Source organism: Macaca mulatta, chromosome 8 (assembly GCF_049350105.2).
Source record: "Macaca mulatta isolate MMU2019108-1 chromosome 8, T2T-MMU8v2.0, whole genome shotgun sequence".
In the NCBI taxonomy this organism is placed as follows: domain Eukaryota; kingdom Metazoa; phylum Chordata; class Mammalia; order Primates; family Cercopithecidae; genus Macaca; species Macaca mulatta.
The window spans coordinates 105,231,150-105,250,611 of NC_133413.1; the positions used below are offsets into that span (position 1 = coordinate 105,231,150).

At 38.6% G+C, this 19,462-nt stretch overlaps 1 protein-coding gene across 5 annotated transcripts in view; it reads left to right on the forward strand.

The window, feature by feature from the left end:
- Positions 1 to 19,462, forward strand: part of INTS8 (integrator complex subunit 8) — a 56,911-nt gene that overhangs the window by 13,588 nt on the left and 23,861 nt on the right. For 3 of the 5 annotated variants that reach the window (XM_077943872.1, XM_001089895.5, XM_077943871.1), the window contains exons 8-14: positions 1,222 to 1,377; positions 4,493 to 4,593; positions 5,311 to 5,452; positions 12,493 to 12,563; positions 12,914 to 13,089; positions 14,266 to 14,399; positions 16,537 to 16,647. In XM_077943872.1, coding sequence (XP_077799998.1) covers positions 1,222 to 1,377; positions 4,493 to 4,593; positions 5,311 to 5,452; positions 12,493 to 12,563; positions 12,914 to 13,089; positions 14,266 to 14,399; positions 16,537 to 16,647 — 891 coding nt within the window. The remainder of the gene's footprint in view (positions 1 to 1,221; positions 1,378 to 4,492; positions 4,594 to 5,310; positions 5,453 to 12,492; positions 12,564 to 12,913; positions 13,090 to 14,265; positions 14,400 to 16,536; positions 16,648 to 19,462) is intronic. The other 2 variants (XM_077943873.1, XM_015145711.3) reach the window with 1 other exon arrangement.

Sequence of the window (19,462 nt, forward strand, 5' to 3'; positions counted from 1 at the left end):
GAAATACAGTATCTTTTATAAACTTGCCTTTCATTAATTCCTAATATGGGTAAACATTTTTAATGTGTTTTTCATTTGCATTTTTCTTTTTATGATTCAGATGACTGAATTGTAACGTATATATATATAACTAGGTTTTTGTATACCTGGTGCCTGGGAAAATTCCCACTTCAATCTGCTATTCTTAGTAGAGATATTGATTAAATACCCTAGAGGTTTAAGTACTCTAGCTATTCTAGATAGACCTGTTAGAAATCCCCATTTTACTTTGCCTAGGAAATTCATCTGGTTTCTAATTTTACGGCATTTCAGGTATAGTAATTTAAAACTTACATATTTTTTCAAACTTTTTTTTTTTAATCCTGTTTGGGTAGAAGCATTTCTGTTCTTCCCAATTGAGTGATGATTATGCTTTCTTTGCTCTCTCCTTTAAATCTCTGCTGGTATATGTCTTTTAAAACCTTTAAGCTTGTTTTTAATGTTAACACTCTTTGTTAATGTCTTGTCATACCTACTTGGTATGATAATCATGGCCACCTTTTGTATGTTGGCCTGAAAACTCTAAGCTTCAGCAAACTTTCTTTGTAAAGGGGCAGTTAGCAAATATTCAGTTAGCAAATATTCTAGGCTTTCTGGGCCACATTCAGTCTCTAGTGCATATTCTTACTATTTTTGTGTCCCCTTTGCATAGTTTAAAGCCCAAGAGACAGACAAAAACAGACCATAGGCTGGATTTGGCCTATGAGCAATAGTTTTTGACCCCTGTTCTAAACCTTTAACTTGCTTTTTGATTCCTCCAGTTTTAAATTTTTCTTCTTCTTTTTTTTTTTTCTGAGATGGAGTCTTGCTTTGTCACCCAGGCTGGAGTGCAGTGGCGCCATCTTGGCTCACTGCAACCTCCACCACCCAGGCTCAAGCGATTCTCCTGCCTCAGCCTCCGGAGTAGCTGGGCCTACAGGTGCCTGCCACCACGCCTGGCTAATTTTTGTATTTTTAGTAGAGACAGGGTTTCACCATGTTGGCCAGGCTGGTCTCGAACTCCTGGTGATCCACCAGCCTTGACCTCCCGAAGTGCTGGGATTACAGGCGTGAGCCACTGTGCCCAGCCTGGCTTGAATTTTTCATTAGCATTTCCTTGTACTGTTAAAATATGCTAAGGGGGTGCTAGACTATTGTTTATATTACATGAATGGATAATGGTGTATACCTCTTACTTTACAGATAGGTTCATTATCTCTTCATTGTACCATAGATGAGAAGCGGTTAGCTGGCTATTGTCAAGCATGTGATGTTCTTGTACCTTCTTCTGACAGTACATCTCAACAGTTGACTCCGTATAGCCAAGTCCATATTTGTTTGAGATCTGGCAACTATCAGGTAAGATGTATGAGGGGGATGCAGTGAAGTTTTGGAAGCCAGACAAAACTAAGTTCAAATTCTCGCCCCACCCATTTACCAGTTATGCGTTTTGGGGCAAGTCATTTACACTGTCAGACTGGCCTGTAACATAATGGTAATAATTATCCCGTTTCCTAAGATTCTTACAAGAATCTAGTGAGAAGTTATAGTTCATAAATTCTAAGGCAAAGCATTCTACAGATGTTACTTCATCATTGCTGTTATCTTAAAGGTATAGAGTTGACCTATTTTAAATAAATTTTGTAAGAAATGCTTGTAAGCAGAACTTTTAACATTTAAAAATTGCAGGTAGACAGCTTTTAGTTGTGTGTGCATTTGTTTGCAGCTGGAATTGTTGGCTGCTAAGATATTAATAGCTTTTAGTTTTACAAAACATTAAGTCTTGTGTCTTTTGGACATGTGGCTTGTAGTCCAGCTTTATTAGCCCTTCCAAATAGTAAGACTGAAGGAGAAAGGGAGCACAGTGAACACGGCAGTTTTTCTGGTGGGTTTGGATGGTCTGTTAACAAAAACAGAGCCCACCTGCTCTTGAGCCTGCTCACCATCTTGGTTTGGTTCATGAAAAGGCCTTAATGAGTCTCTTCAGACTTTTATTGACACCCCCTCCCCCCACCCCCCCCACACCTCTGGGTGTTTATCTTCAGTTTTGTTATGAAAATAACTGGGAATTAGAATTGTGCTTTTAAAGTCTTTATTGGAAAGCCTCCATTCTAGAGAATAAACAGTGCATTCATTCATGTTTAACTCAAAATAGGAATCATGAAATGATAAAGCCATAACTTACTTTTAGTTTTGTGTCTCCATTGGGTATTATTCCAGCTTTATAGTTCTCTTACCTAGGGTTTTTTTGTTTTTCACAGAAAATAGATGAAGACAGGAAACAAGATGGCACTTCTTTCCTCTGTCTTTGGCCCTTTTTAAAAGTATTGCTTGGTCCTAGGAAAGAAAATTAAACTTTCTTAAAGTTTAATTACCGATACAAGTGAACTTAATAAAGGCTAGAGGTCTTTTAGTTACATCTCCCTAGTAAAGGTTTATGAAGGGTGAGATCAATTATCGTAAAATACAGATTATTTAACAAGTTGGCTGGACGTGGTGGCTCACACCTGTAATCCCAGCACTTGGGAGGCCAAGGTGGGAGGATCGCTTGAGCCCAGGAGTTCAAGGTTGCAGTGATCTATGATAGCACTGCTACACTGCAGCTTGGGTGACAGAGCAAGACCCTGCCTCAAAAACAAAAAATCCTCACTGGAGTGGTAAGACTTATGCCAGCAAGACCTTAGGAATATCACCCAGAGAAAAGCACATGTTACTGTGACTTTAATAAAGTTCCAAAATACGAAAATCAGAAAATAGTGTAATGGGTAGCTAAGAAGGGGAAAATAGCAATTTTGTTGCATCTTTGAGATTCATCACTTATACATTCAGGAGTATGGTAGAAACTGTATTTCTTGGAATGGGATTGTGTTTTTATGAACTCTGTGGGTTTTGTTTAGTGCTGATGAAGTAGTAGTTGAGCAGCTATAACAGGTGTGTTTTCTCACACTTGCGAAGCTGCTGTATTGCTCCTGTGGAGCCCTGCCTTGCTCGTGTTTTGTTACGGAGGTGAAGCTAGTGGTTGCTCCACAGTTTCGAAACCACTTATGTCAGTACTTTTCTGGTAGTGGCTGATTAGTTTCGTTTTCAGAAATCTCCTTTCCCCCTTCTCTCACCAACACCCTTTCTTTCTTTTCTGCTCTTCCCTTCTTGAGAAGTAGCTAAGAAAAAGTCTGTATGTGGCCGGGCGTGGTGGCTCAAGCCTGTAATCCCAGCACTTTGGGAGGCCGAGACGGGTGGATCACGAGGTCAGGAGATCGAGACCATCCTGGCTAACACCGTGAAACCCCGTCTCTACTAAAAATACAAAAAACTAGCCGGGCGAGGTGGCGGGCGCCTGTAGTCCCAGCTACTCCGGAGGCTGAGGCAGGAGAATGGCCTAAACCCGGGAGACTCCGTCTCAAAAAAAAAAAAAAAAAAGAAAAAGTCTGTATGTTATAATGTGGGTATTTTTTGTAGTTCACAGATAATATATTTTAAATCATTTAAATTTATTAGAATCACTTCTTAGCATGTTTTTTCAGCTGATTTTTTTTGATTAGCTTTTTGGTTTGTTTGTTTGTTTTTTTGAGACAGAGTCTCACTCTGTCACCCAGGCTGGAGTGCAGTGGCGTGATCTTGGTTCACTGAAATCTCTGTTGCCCAGGTTCAAGCGATTCTCCTGCCTCAGCCTCCCAAGTAGCTGGGATTACAAGTGCCTGCCACCGTGCCTGGCTAATTTTTGTAGTTTTTAGTAGAGACAGAGTTTCACCATCTTGGTCAGGTTGGTCTTGAATTCCTGACCTTGTGATTCACCTGCCTTGGCCTCCCAAAGTGCTGAGATTACAGGCATGAACCGCCGTGTCTGGCCATATAATTAGTGTTTTTTAGTTTGTTTTATGAACTTATGTTTAGAGTATTAACTTTTTTTTTTTTTTTTTGAGATAGAGTATCGCTCTGTCGACCAGGCTGGAGTGCAATGGTGCCATCTTGGCTCAAAGCAACCTCCGCCTCCTGAGTTCAAGTGATTCTCCTTCCTCAGCCTCTCCAGTAGCTGGGATTACATGCATGCACCACCACACCCGGCTAATTTTTGTATTTTTAGTAGAGACGGAGTTTCACCATGTTGGCCAGGCTGGTCTTAAATTCCTGACCTCATGATCCACCTGCCTTGGCCTCCCAAAGTGCTGGGATTACAGGCATGAGCCACCACACCTGGCCTAAAATTTTTTTCTAATAACATAGCTGGATTGCCTCTTATTGAATGATTCCTTTCTTACCTCTTATGTTTGGTTTGTGATCTTCAGTTTTAAAAAAGGGGTAGCAGGGCTGTTTTTGCCCTTAATCAAATTTTAAAATTTTAGGAAGAAAAGGTTTTCATAGTAAGATATTTTTGTGATTTTTTCAACTTGTATTTTCCATTATACAAAGACTTGTTTAAAGTAAAAAACTTTACCGTGATTTTTGAAATGGGTGCAACTTTATGTATGTGTTCTAGGAGGTAATACAGATTTTCATTGAAGACAACTTAACCTTGAGTTTACCTGTCCAGTTCCGACAATCAGTCCTAAGAGAACTCTTTCAGAAAGCTCAACAGGGGTAAGTTGAAAAGTTACTTTTTGATTTTTGAATAGAACAGCAAGTGCATTCTGGTTTATCAAAACCACATCTTCAAATTACCTATGGCTCTGTGACATTATTTTCATGTTGTTAATATAAGGAAAATTAGTATAGTCTGTTTTAAATAGTGCTTGTGGGGCCGGGCACAGTGGCTCATGCCTGTAATCCCAGCACTTTGAGAGGGTGAGGTGGGTGGATCACTTGAGGTCAGGAGTTTGAGACTAGTCTGGCCAACATGGTGAAACCACGTTTCTACCAAAAATACAAAAATTAGCCGGGTATGGTGGTGCACACCTGTAGTCCCAGCCACTCAGGAGGCTGAGGCACGAGAATCACTTGAACCCAGGAGGTGGAGGTTGCCGTGAGCCGAGATTGCGCCACTGTACTCCAGCCTGGGTGACAAAGCAAGACTCTGTCTCAAAAAAAAAAAAAAAAAAAGCGCTTGGGGGAAAAATAATACATAGCAAAATTTCATTCTGTTGTCTGATGTGTAACTAAGTTGTCCCTTGATAAATTCAAAACCTATTCTGCTTTCTTTCTCCTCATGATTTGTTATATATTTATTAGTACACTTGAATATTCTAAAATTTTACCTCTCAAGAACAAATGGCTTATTCTTGTGAATATAATTTTGTAATATACACCTTTCTTTTGTAGTAAAAATAACATTAGTTGATCTACTTTTGTATTCTACAGAAATGAAGCTCTAGATGAAATCTGTTTTAAAGTTTGTGCCTGTAATACAGTTCGTGATATACTGGAAGGCAGAACAATTAGTGTTCAATTTAACCAACTATTTCTTAGACCAAATAAAGAGAAAATAGACTTTCTTCTTGAGGTATGACATGTTTTTCTTTCCCCTTTTGATTTATAATTTGCTTTAAGCTTACCAGTGACCTCTTAATTGCCAAATCCAGTTCCTTTTTTCCTGTCTGCCTTGCCTTTCTGTTCCTGACAGTTGGCACTTTTGACAGACTCTGCCCTTCTGCCTGGTCTTCTGCTGTAGCTCTTTTTCTAGTTCTCCCCCATGTTTCTTCAGCATCTTCATTGGATTCTCCTTAGTCCTTCACTGACTTCTCTATTGCTCTTCCTTTAGTATTTCTTTTCATGGAACTTTTGTCCTTGGCTCATTCATCATTTTTGATTTAATTCCAAAGCTTCACTCATCTGTTTCATCACCTGTTTACTAAGAACTCCCAAATCAAACCTCTAGTCTGTCACGTGTGCTGTGGAATCTGTGTTTCTACTGGATCACTCTACTTCTTTCTTAACAGTCTTAATGTTACAGACATTGAGAGAAGTACATAAAGCGCAGATAATACCACTTCCAAAAATACGTTGCCAGCACTTTAGAAGCCTTTGCTGTGGTCTTTACAACCTCCTCTACCTTCCCTTGAGGTAGCCACTCCCCCGGCTTTTGTGATCATAATTTTCTTCCTTGCTTTTATAGTTGTATCACCTCTGTATGCATCCTTAAAGAACATTCTTTAATTTGCCTATTTTGAACTTCATATAAATGGAATCATACCATATGTATTCTTCATCTTCTTTCACTGAAGAGATTTGTGAGATTTATTCAAGTTGTATATAAATAACAATTTTTTCATTGCTTTAAGAGGGTGGGCACAGTGACTCACGCCTGTAATCTCAGCACTTTGGGAGGCTGAGGCGAGTGGATCATGAGTTCAGGGGTTCAAGACCAGCCCGGTTAACATAGTGAAACCCTGTCTCTACTAAAAATACAAAAAATTAGCCAAGCGTGCTGGCAGTCCCCTGTAATCCCAGCTCCTCAGGAGGCTGAGGCAGGAGACTCGCTTGAACCCAGGAGGCAGAGGTTTCAGTGAGCGGAGATCACGCCACTGTACTTCAGCCTGGGCGACAGTGAGAGACTCCATCTCCAAAAAAAAAAAGGTAGAATATTTTATGGACTATGCCACAATTTCTTCAGTCTTATGATGGGGGACATTTGTGTTTTTTATAGTTTTTGGCTATATACACATATGATGAGGGACATTTGTGTTGTTTGTAGTTTTTGTTGCTTGGAACATACTTGTACATATATCTAGGTGTGCATATGTACCAGTTTATGTTATATACCTAGGGAAAAATATATCTGCAACATTAATTTTTAAAAACCAAGTGGCTTATACCACCAGGATGGCTGAGTGTTCTCATTGGTCAGTATCCTTGTTAACATTTGATGTTGTCAGATCGCCTGTGAGGTGGTTGTATAACAGTATCTCATTGAGGTTTTCATTTCTACAACTCTTCATTTAATTTTTACTCATGGATTTTGTTTTTTGAGGTACCTTTTCCAAGTGTTATGCCTCTTTTTTTTTTGAGATGGAGTTCTGCTTTTTTATTTTTATTTTTTTGAGATGGCACCCCCTCTGTTGCCTGGCCATGCTGGAGTGCAGTGGCACAATCTCGGCTCACTGCAACCTCCGTCTCCCAGGTTCAAGCGATTCTCCTGTCTCAGCCTCCTGAGTAGCTGGTACTACAGGCGTGCGCTAACATGCCTGGCTAATTTTTATATTTTTAGTAGAGAAAGGGTTTTGCCATGTTGGCCTGGCTGGTCTCAAACTCCTGACCTCAGGTTATCCGCTTGTCTTGGCCTCCCGAAGTGATAGGATTACAGGTGTGAGCCACTGCGCCTGGCTGGAGTTCGCCCAGGCTGGAGTGCAGTGGTACAATCTCAGCTCACTACAACCTCCACCTCCCAGTTTCAAGTGATTCTCTGGCCTCAGCCTCCAGGGTAGCTGGGATTACAGGCGCCCACCACCACGCCCAGCTAATTTTTGTATATTTAGTAGAGAAGGGGTTTTGCCATTTTGGTCAGGCTGGTCTTGAACTCCCAACCTCAAGTGATCCGCCCACCTTGGCCTCCCAAAGTCCTGGGATTACAGGCATGAGCCGTTCCCGGCCGTGTTATGCCTCATTTTTCTGTTACATTGTCTATCTGTTTTTTGGAAGGAGCTTTATTTTTGTAGGAGATCTGTATATATTCTCTTTTTTTTTTAACCAATTTTAAATATTGCAGATGTCTTCACTGAGTTTGACTTTTCTTTTTTGTTTTTTTTTTTTGAGATGGGTCTCACTCTCTCACCCAGGTTGGAGTGCAGTGATGTGATACCAGCTCACTGTAACCTCCACCTCCTGGATTCAAGCCATCCTCCCACCTCAGCCTCCTGAGTAGCTGGGACTACAGGCAAGTGCCTCCACTCCTGGCTAATTTTTTTATTATTGGCATATATGGGGTTTGATCATGTTGGCCAGGCTGGTCTTGAACTGCTGAGCTCAGGTGATCCGCCCACCTCAACTTCCCAAAGTGCTGTGATTACAGACATGAGCCACCATGCCCAGCTTAATTTTCTTTATATTGTTCCAAAGCTCCTAAATTGAATATCAAATTTACCAATTTTTTTTCATTATAGTGATTTATGTGTTGCTTAAGAAAGCTTTTTCCTATCATGTCATGAAGATATTCTTCTATTATATCTTCTAAAAGCTTTATAGCATAGCCTTCCTTTCACATTTACATCTTTAATCAACCTAGAGTTGATTTTTGTGTGAAGTAGGAAGTGTTCCAGCACCATTTACTGAAAGGTTAATCTTTTTCCACCAATCTCTAGGGCCACCTTTATTGTATGCTGGGTGTTTATATATGTATGGGCCTGTTTCTGAGCCACTTTATACCACTTTTCTATTTGTCTATCCATACCTCATTATGTCCACATCCTGATACCATTGAGAGCAAGTTCTACCTTTTTTTTCAAGGTTGTATTGGTTATTCTTGGCCCTCATTCTGTTGCCCAGGCTGGAGTGCAGTGGCATGATCTCAGCTCACTGCAACCTCTGCCTCCTGGGTTCAAGCGATTCTTCTGCATCAGCCTCCCAAGTAGCTGGGATTACAGGCACGCACCACCATGCCCAGCTTATTTTTGTGTTTTTAGTAGAGACAGGGTTTCACCATATTGGCCAGGCTGGTCTCAAACTCCTGACCTCGTGACCCGCCCGTGTCGGCCTCCCAAAGTGCTGGGATTACAGGCATGAGCTACCACGCCCGGCAGTCCTTTGCATTTTTATGTGTAAACATTAGACTCAGATTGTCAAGTTCCACAAATCTGTTGTATTTTTGTTTGGAATTACATTAAATTTAGAAACCAGTTTAGAAAGAAATTATGTCTCTTTTTTTTTAAGCTTCTTTTTTATATTAGAAAAAATTTTATGGGCAGCCTCCCAAGCCAAAGTATGCTTAGGGAGACCCCCAGTAATTTACATCTTTACATTATTGGGTGTCCTAACCCGTGAATGGGTATGAGGGCTCTTGATTTCTTTAGGTAGTTTTTAGTATCCTTTAGAACTTTCTAATTTTTCCATAGGAGTCTGAAATTTTTATATTCTTAAAATGTAGACTTGAAAATAGTTTATGCATTGATGCAGAGGTATAATTTAACTTTCTAATAATTTTATATCCAACAACTTTGCTTAGCTTCTAAAAATTCTGTTTTATCCATATTTTTTTCATTTTTCTATGTATGCAGTCATCTGTGAAGAATGCATTTTGTTTATTCCTTTTCTAACCTTTTAATTTTGATTTATTTTTACTTTTTGTTTTTTGAGACGGAGTTTCTTTCTTGTTGCCCAGATTGGAGTGCAGTGATGCGATATCTGCTCAGCGCAACCTCTGCATCCCAGGTTCAAGTGATTCTCCTGCCTCAGCCTCCTGAGTAGCTGGGACTACAGGCATGCGCCACCACGCCCGGCTAATTTTGTATTTTTGGTAGAGATGGGTTTCTCCATGTTGGTCAGGCAGGTCTCAAACTCCCGACCCCAGGTGATCCACCCGCCTCGGCCTCCCAGAGTACTGGGGTTACCGGTGTGAGCCACCGCGCCCGGCCTCTTTTTACTTATTCTTAATGTGCTGGCTATTACCTCCAGTACAGTGTTCAGTAGAAGTGGGAATAGTGAACTGCCTCATCTCACTCCCAGTCTCAGAGGGAAAAGCACTATTTCACCATTTAGAATGATGTTTATTGTAGGTTTTTCTTGTAGCTATTCCTTATCTGATTAAGGAAGTTCCCTTCTCTCCTTAGTTCACTGAAGGTCCTGTTTTTAAAATAATGAATTATTTGTAGATCGTATTAAATATTTTTTCTATGTCTATTGAAGTGATCGCATAATTTCTCTCCTTACCTGTTCATGTGATAAAGTATAATTGATTTTCAAGTGTTAAACCACCTTTGCATGTCGGGAATAGACCCAACTAGGTCATGATCTTTTTTTAATAGAAATTGCTGAACTTGGTTTGCCAATATATGAAGATTTTTTTTTTCTACATTCATGTGTGAGATTGATGCACATATTTTTATTTTTTTATTTTTTATTTTTTGAGATGGAGTCTCACTCTGTTGCCCAGACTGGAGTGCAGTGGTGTGATTTCGGCTCACTGCAACTTCCTTCGCCAGGTTCAAGTGATTATCCTGCCTCAGCCTCCAGAGTAGCTGAGATTGCAGGCACCCACCACCATGCCCAGCTAATTTTTTTATGTTTTTAATAGAGACGTGGTTTTACCATGTTGGCGAGGCTGGTTTCAAACTCCTGACCTCAAGTGATCCTCCCACCTCTGCCTCCCAAAGTGCTAGGATTACAGGTGTGAGCCACCACACCCAGCAATGCACAAATTTCTTTTTTTCTTGTCCTGCCTTTGATTTTGGTGTCAAGGTCATGCTTGCCTTATAAATAAGTTGAGGCGTCTGTCTTTTTTGTTGTCTGGAAGAGTCTGTGTAAAAATGAAGTCATTGCTCTTTCAGTGTTGGGTAGAATTTACCAGTAAAGTCTGGGCCTGGGTAATTTTTTTGTGGGAAGGTTTTTGATCAGTGATCCTAGAGCTGTATTCTCATTTTTCTAGAGTTAGTTTTAAAAGTTACTTTCTAAGGATTTGTCCATTTCATCTTGTTTATTAGTATTAAACTTTATTATTTTAATATTAAAGCATCTACTGAGATGCCCACTAGTGTGAATTTTTCTTTTTTAAAATTGAGGTGTGTGACATTCACATAACATGATCTGTTAGCTCAGGTGATCCACCCACCTCGGCTTCCCAAAGCGCTGTGATTACAGGCATGAGCCACCGTGCCCTACTTCATTTTTATATTGTTAGGTTTGCTAATCAGAAGTTAACCCATGTTCCCTACATTGTTCCATGTCACATGTACAATGCATCTCACTATGTGAGTAAATAATCTGTTGTAAAAGGAGACTCAGATATTTATTACTTACCATAATATATTTACATATGGCAGCAAAGGAGCAAAATTATTAGAATGTAAGTGTATAATACATACTCCAAGATGCTCAGATATTATTTACTGATAGGTTAATTTGTTAATCAGAGAATGGTATTTGAACACAGTACTTTTAAAACACTGCCTTTTTTTTTTTTTTTTTTTTTTTGAGAGGGTGTCTCTCTCTGTTGCCCAGGCTGGAGTACAATGGCCTGATCTCGGCTCACTGCAACCTCTGCCTCCTGAGTTGAAGTGATACTCCTGCCTCTGCCTCCCCGAGTAGCTGGGACTACAGGTGTGCGCCACCACATCCATGTAATTTTTTTCGTATTTTTAGTAGAGACAAGATTTCACCATGTTGGCCAGGCTGGTCTCAAACTCTTGACCTCAGGTGATCCACCTGTCTCAGCCTCCTAAAGTGCTGGGATTAGAGGCATGAGCACCCAGCCTGTTTTTTTAAATAACAGTTTCATCAAGATATAATTCACATACCATACAGTTCACACATTTAAAGTGTGTAAGTCAGTGGGTTTTATTATATTCCTAGAGTTGGGCAACTATCACTTCACTTCCTGTTTTCACCCCAGAAAAATAATCTCTTATTCATTACCTGTCACTCTTCATTTTCTGTCAATCTCGCACCACCTGAGGCAACTACTAATCTACTTTCTATCTCTATAGATTTGTCTGTTCTGGATATTTTGTGTAAATGGAACTATGAAATAGATGATCTTTTGTAACTGGCTTCCTTCACTTAGCATGTTTTCAATATTGGAGAGTGTATCAGTACTTCGTTTTTTATGGCTGAATAGTACTTCATTGAATGGATATATACTGTATTTGTGTGTTCATTCATCAGTTTCTACTTTTTGGCTACTGTGATTAATACTACTATGAACATTCTATTTTTTGTGTGTGTCAACGTAGAAAATATTTAGCAATGTCTTGAGATTATGGACTTTTACGCTAGTTATATTTTATTTTGGCTTCTTATAAATAATATATGGGGAGGAATCCTAATCTAATGAATAAATTCAAAATAATATGAAAATATTATTTGTAGATAACTAATATAACCATAACTAGTGTCTATTCTTTGTTGGCATTGTTTACTTTTTAAACCTTGGTTACCTTTTTAAACTATTCATGAATAGCTCATGAATATAGAACCATTAGTTCTATATTTGTGATAAATCAGTTATTCTTTTCAATTATTTTCTTTTTGGTTTTAACATTTTTTTATTTTTTTAACTCTTTTCTGACAGGAGCTACTGATTTCTGTGGTTTATCACTTAATATAATTTGGCAACATACTTGATAAATTCTGTGAGAACTGTATAGCATGGTAACTAGGTTATTCTTTGGTACTTGTATACACCTGTACTTATTAAAATGGTCACATTCCATTCCCTCTTTTTGATGGGTTCTTACTCGTTGGTCTCGTCTCTTCTGTTAAGTTACTTAACCAAATCTGTGATTGGCACATGGTTGAAAAAGGAAAATTCAGTTGTTTTTAAATCCTGCCTTTTCAAATTATAATTTACATTTTTAAAAGTACCCATATTCAAATGAAAATTACTCAAATTCCTAGGTATGTTCAAGATCAATAAATTTAGAAAAAGCTTCAGAGTCTTTGAAAGGAAACATGGCTGCTTTTCTAAAGTAAGTATCTTTCTTTTATTTTTTTTCTTTCTTTCTTTTTTTTAACTTTGAACTTAGTCCTATGAAAAAAATATCTGTATTATATTTGTTTTTGTCTTGGGTATCTTTTAACCAAGGAGTAACTGGTGTTTGAGAACCCATTAAGTTCAAATTTGTATAGCCACGTGAGACGTGACATCACAATTTTAAATAAGGACCAAAAGGAAATTTTAAAATCTATTTTAAAATATCGTTATACAGCTTCTTTAATGGTGACTTTTTAAATAGCTTTTTAAAATTGGTTGATATGATTGTTTTTCTCAAACTAAATTATACACTTTTTTGTTTCACAATATTTCTTACTGATCTAGGAATGTGTGTCTGGGGTTGGAAGATCTGCAGTATGTTTTCATGATTTCTTCACATGAGCTTTTCATTACATTGTTGAAAGATGAAGAACGAAAGCTACTTGTTGATCAGATGAGGAAGAGATCCCCTAGAGTAAATCTGTGCATTAAACCTGTAACTTCATTTTATGATATCCCAGGTTAGCTCTCTAGTCTGCCAGCCAAAATATTGGCATGTTTTGCCCCTCTATTCAAATTAACATTGAAATATATTTGAGGATTCTCTCTTATTTGTTTTAATTAACACTTGTGTTGGTAATTAATAGAAATTCACCTGTCTTCCATATCAGATTTCTGTATAAGCAGCTATGCTCTGGAGCTCTGCCAAGCCAATGATTAGTGCAGATTCAGGCCTAGATACATAAAAGATTTTAGCTGGGGAAATAGACCAAGGTAACACTGCTGCCAATATGTTCATGGAGGTAAAAAAAAAAAAAAAAAAAAAAAAAAAGGAGGGGGAGAGGAGTGGTGAGAGATGCTGAGACCAAAAAGACGACAGACTTTCGTGCATGTCAGTCTGTATCACTGTGCTAGTATCTGCTAGCTGCACATTTTTGTCAGTATTGGCATTTTTGCCTTATTTATTTGATTTTTTTTCCCGTTTTTGCCCTTACAAATGTAAGTAGAAAATAACAATGCTATTTTAAAATTAGAAACATACACTTCAACATTTAATATAGATGAGAGAGAATTCAGTTTAACAAAAGCAAAATTTTAGTTTCTTTGACCTTCACTAGATTTAAACTGGTTGAATGTCCAGTTATAAAGGAAAAGGGTAAGGTTAACACATACAGAAATGCTGGAAATGCATTATTGAAGACTGTGCCTGATAGCTGAGCTGTAATTAGGTATTTTGGTAATCATTTTTGGTTCTCTGGGAAGAGCATGCCCCTTTCTCTCAAAAACCACATGCTTAATGTTTATTACTCAAAATTAACATTTTATATATGCTTTTGTTAACACATTATGTTCAAAAGTAGTGTATAAGTAGTGTATAAGTGTGTATAAGTTAATTATTTTCATATGTTCCACATAGTTCTTTGCATGAATTAAATATTGATTTTATCTTGTTTATATTTTCATTATCTTTATTTTTAAAACGCATTCATTTATTAAATGTAGATATAGTAAAATTGTGTTAGGTTTTCTATGTGAGGATAAAGTTAATATGTAATTTACACAATGTTGAATCAGTTCTCAAGATGATAGCAGCTTTTAATTTATAGATGTAATACAAAATACATAATTTTAAGTAAATTTTCATTCTCATATGTATATCTTTGAATTAAATCGCTGAAATATAAATCTTTTTTTAGCTTCAGCAAGTGTCAACATTGGTCAGTTAGAGCATCAACTGATATTGTCAGTGGATCCTTGGAGGATTAGACAAATTTTGATTGAATTACATGGTATGACTTCAGAGCGCCAATTCTGGACAGTGTCTAATAAGGTAAACCCTATGTCAAGGAACAAATAAGAAAATTGCCCTTGTTTTCTGAGGTAATTTAATAGAAAAGCTGTTCCCTAACCTTTTTGATAATAAGGACCTCTTTTACTTAACACTTTTAAGACCTTCATATGACCATAATTGCATTTTTAACATCCATTGACAGAGAAAATAGGAAATGTCAGAAACAAAAAGATACCATTGAATGAATAACATCTAAAAATCAGTTTTTCCATTTATTGACAAAATATATGCATTTTATTTCATTTATTTATTTATTTTTTGAGATGGAATTTCACTCTGTCGCTCAGGCTGGAGTGCAGTGGTACGATCTTGGTTCACTGCAACCTCTGCCTCCCAGATTCAAGTGATTCTCCTGCTTCAGCCTCCCAGGTAGCTGGGATTACGGGCATCTGTCACCATGCCCGGCTAATTTTGGTATTTTTAGTAGAGATGGGGTTTCACCATGTTGCCTAGGATGGTCTTGAATTCCTGACCACAAGTGATCTACCCGCCTCTGCCTCCCCAAGTGTTGGGATTACAGGTGTGAGCCACCACGCCTGGCTGCATTTTAAAAATAGTTGTAAATATATGTTACTGGTATATTATTTATGCATTCTGTAGCATAATACTTCATCATGGAGCATTTTTGGCTTTAAATGTTCCTTTAAAAATTTCCAGCTAATACATTTACCTGTTTCTGAGTTTATCTATTAGAAAGTTTTCCTGCATAGAAAGTGCAAATGAAAATAGCTTTTAACATGCCATGTCAGTGGAATGTAGCTTAGAGATACAAGGGAAGTAATCTACAGATACAGTAGAAAGTAAAGCAATATCGTAATGCTCCTAATTAACTCCGTACTTACTCTTCCTCTGCTGAAGATGTAGTAAAAAGGCAGCCAGAAATGTATGGGTTTTTTTTTGGGGGGACAGAGTTTCATTATTGTTGCCCAGGTTAGAGTGCAGTGGCGCGATCTTGGCACACTGCAACCTCTGCCTCCCGGGTTCAAGCAGTTCTCCTGCCTCAGCCTTCCGAGTAGCTGGGATTACAGGGCTTGCCCCACCACACCTGACTAGTTTTGTATTTTTAGTAGAGACAGGTTTCTCCATGTTGTTCTCCATGTTGGTCAGGCTGGTCTCAAACTCCTGACCTCCTGACCTCAGGTGATCCGCCTGCCTCATCCTCTCAAAGTGCTGGGATTATAGGTATGAGCCACTGCGCCCGACCTGTATTTTTTAAAATTGGGTTTAAACATACAAGTAGCGTGAAAAGAAAAAAATTGCTCTAAAAATTAGTTGGGGTTTTTTTTTTAGTATTGATGCTATTTGTTAGTGTGAATTTTTAAGATGAAGGCCAGGTGCAGTGGCTCATGCCTATAATCCCAGTACTTTGGGGAGCTGAGGTGGGTGGATCACTTGAGGCCAGGAGTTCAAGACCAGCCTAGCCAACATAGCAAAACCCCGTCTCTACTAAAAATACAAAAATTAGCCGGTCATGGTGGCGTGCACCTGTATTTCCAGCTACTTGGGAGGATGAGGCAGGAGAATCACTCAAACCTGGGAGACAGAGGTTGCAGTGAGCAGAGATCACACCACTGCACTCCAGCCTGGGTGATGGAGCAAGACTATCTCAAAAATCAAAAACCAAAAATTTTTAAGATGAACAAGTATAGCATAATAGTTATGATAGGGGATTCTGGGACTAACTGCCTGCTTGAGCTTGAATGCCAGCTCATACTTAAATAGCCGTATAATCTTGAACAAGTTATTTAACTTGTTTGTGTTGTAGTTTTCTCATTTGCAAAATGACAGTAGTAGCATAATAATACTTACCTTGGTATTGTTGTGAGGATTACCTGAATTAATATATATAAAACTCCTAGTCTTTGTCTTTTTTTCCTAATAGTAATCCCAATCCATTATTTATTACTTGTTGATTGTAGTGAATGTGTTCATTTTCATTAGTGTTATATTATGGCTGTGATTTTCCTTTCTCTTTAAGAGACGACCTGTGAATTATTTTTTTTTAATGCGATTGAAGATTATTGAAAGATTCTTATCCAGATTTGGCTTTCTCTCTGTGTGTGTGTGTGTGTGTGTGTGTATATATATGTATGTATGTATTTTTTGTTTCTTTTAGTGGGAAGTACCTTCTGTCTATAGTGGTGTTATCCTGGGAATTAAAGACAATTTAACAAGAGATTTGGTTTATATTCTTATGGCCAAAGGTTTGCACTGCAGTACTGTTAAGGTGAGTAAAAGTGTGTATCAAACACTTGTTAAGAATATGCTTTATGGCCAGGTGCCGTGGCTCACACCTATAATCCCAGCACTTTGGGAGACTGAGGTGGATAGATCGACTGAGGTCAGGACCAGCCTGGCCAACATGTTGAAACCTTGTCTCTACTAAAAATACAAAAATTAGGTCGGTGCCTGTAATCTCAGCTACTCTGGAGTCTGAGACAGGAGAATCTCATGGGAGGTGGAGGTTGGAGTGAGCTGAGATTGCATCACTGTACTCCAACCTGGGTGACAGAGTGATAGTCCATCTCAAAAAAAAAAAAAAAAAAAAAAAAGAATATGCTTTACTAATTTTAGCAGGAAGTCAGGAACCAGAACTTACCTTTTCCTAATCTTTAAAATCACAGTCATAGGCTTAAAAGGATATTTGAAAAGGCATTTTGGTTTGTTCTCTTTCCTTTACTGTTATAATTATACTAAAATAGTCTTGATCAAATGAATACTGCTCTGTGCTAAAAGTTTAGAGAACATGCAAAGATATTATTTGTGTTCTTTAGGATTCAGCTAGTAAAGATTGTGTACCAAGATTAGAAAACAAAATTTTTAAAAATTACTTCTGTAGTGTATTTTACATGAGTTTGTAGTCTGGGATGTTGAGACTTAAGTGTAATGTTAAATCATATAAGACAGTGCAGTTGCGTGACTGATCATACACTGAGTTCTTTAGGAAGGTTAAAGACAGCATCTGGAAGGCAGAAGTGAACTAAAATTGAGGCCTAAATAAGTTAACTACATCGCCACACCAGCAGCATCTGTGACATTTGGGAACTTTTTGTTTGAGACAGGGTGTTGCTTTGTCGCCCAGACCAGGTGCAGTGGCATGATCACTGCAGCCTGGACTTCCTTGGCTCAAGCAATCCTCCCACCTCAGCCCCCTAAGTAGCTGGGACCACAGGCATGTGCCACCATGCCCAGCTTATTTGAAAGAATTTTTTTTTTTTTTTTTTTGCAGGGGCAGCGTCTCCTTATATTGCCCAGGCTGACCTTGAACTCCTGGGCTCAAACAATCCTTCCACATCAGCCTCCCAAAGTGCTGACATTACAGGCATGAACCACTGCACGTGGCTGGAACTTGCTGGAATAAAAATTTGGGGGCCGCATCCTAGACCTAATGAACCAGAAATTCTGGGATGGGGCCCAACATCTTTTTAAATAAGCCCTCAAGTAATTCTGTTGCATGCTAAAGTTTGAAAACTGCTGCTGTAGACCATCATTGTCAGTGGAAACATAATGTAGGCCATGTGTGTAATCTATAATTTCATAAAAAAGTGTAATTGATTGAAATGATTTATTTAACTCAATATGTCTACACTATCATTTCAATGTGTAATTGATATAAAAAGTTGAGATGTTTTGTATTTTGAAAATGTATGTGCTAAGTCTTCAAAATCCAGTAAGTGTTTTATACTTACAGAATCTCTCAATTTGGACTAGTCACATTTCACATGCTCAGTAGCCACATCTTATCTAGTGGCTGCCATATTGGACAGTGCATCATGAGACAATTGTAAGCCATTGAAAAGTTTTAATAGGAGGAATGTAGTTAGCAGCTTTTCTCCTTCCACACCTAAAATAACATTTACTGGGCACAAAGACTGTTCTGCAATTTCATATATGTTTATTGTTTCATTTATTCACAAAAACTTTGTGGAAGGTATTATCTCAGTTTTAAAGGTATTAAATTGTCCAGTGGCACACAGCTAGTGTCACAAGTGTTAGAAGGGATAGAGAGAAGAGAACATATTAGAGAACTATTTAGGAGATAAAATCTGGAAGCAATTGGTAACTGACTTCATGTGGAAGGCAAGAGAAGGAGAACGAATCGAGCATGATGCTCAGACTTCTGGTTTGAGAGTCAGAGAACCAGTGGCAATGCTAGCAAGTGAATGTGCAGAAACACATTTTTGCAGGGCAGATTATGAGTTTATTTTTACAATTTTAATTTGAAGCTACAGTTGGAAACAGCCTAAAGCTTGGAGAATGGTCTGGACTGAGTTACAGATTTGGGAGTTACCAAAGATCACCCAGAGAGAATATAAAGAGCGTGAGACCCTCGGGAATGCAATACTAAGTCCAAGAAATAGTGGTGTGATGGGCGTGAGGACCAGACAAATGTAGAAGGTGTAATAGCTAGGGGAAAAGAAAATGTCAAGAAAAGGGCAATACACAGCACCGAGTTGCAGCCCCCTAATTCCTGTAAGATAACAGAAGAGAGTTCAGTAGATTGGACAATTAAAAGATCTTTGGCTTGGCCGGGCGCGATGGCTCAAGCCTGTAATCCCAGCACTTTGGGAGACTGAGACGGGCGGATCATGAGGTCAGGAGATCGAGACCATTCTGGCTAACCCGGTGAAACCCCGTCTCTACTAAAAATTACAAAAAACTAGCCGGGCGAGGTGGTGGGCGCCTGTAGTCCCAGCTACTCAGGAGGCTGAGGTGGGAGAATGGCATAAACCTGGGAGGCGGAGCGTGCAGTGGGCTGAGATCCAGCCACTGCACCCCAGCCTGGGCGACAGAGCGAGACTCCACCTCAAAGAAAAAAAAAAAAAAGGTCTTTGGCTTGTGCAGGCTACTTCTTTGTAATGATAGGGGTAGAAGCCAGATTATGGGAGTGAATGAAGTATGTGGAGCGATAGAATCTAGTCTTTAGAAACATAAGAGATGTGTAGGAAAGGACTTGGATCATAGCTGATTTATTTCATTTTATTTGTTAGCCAATTTTATAGGCTAGTAAGGTGGTGTGCAAAGATTTTGAAATGTGTAAT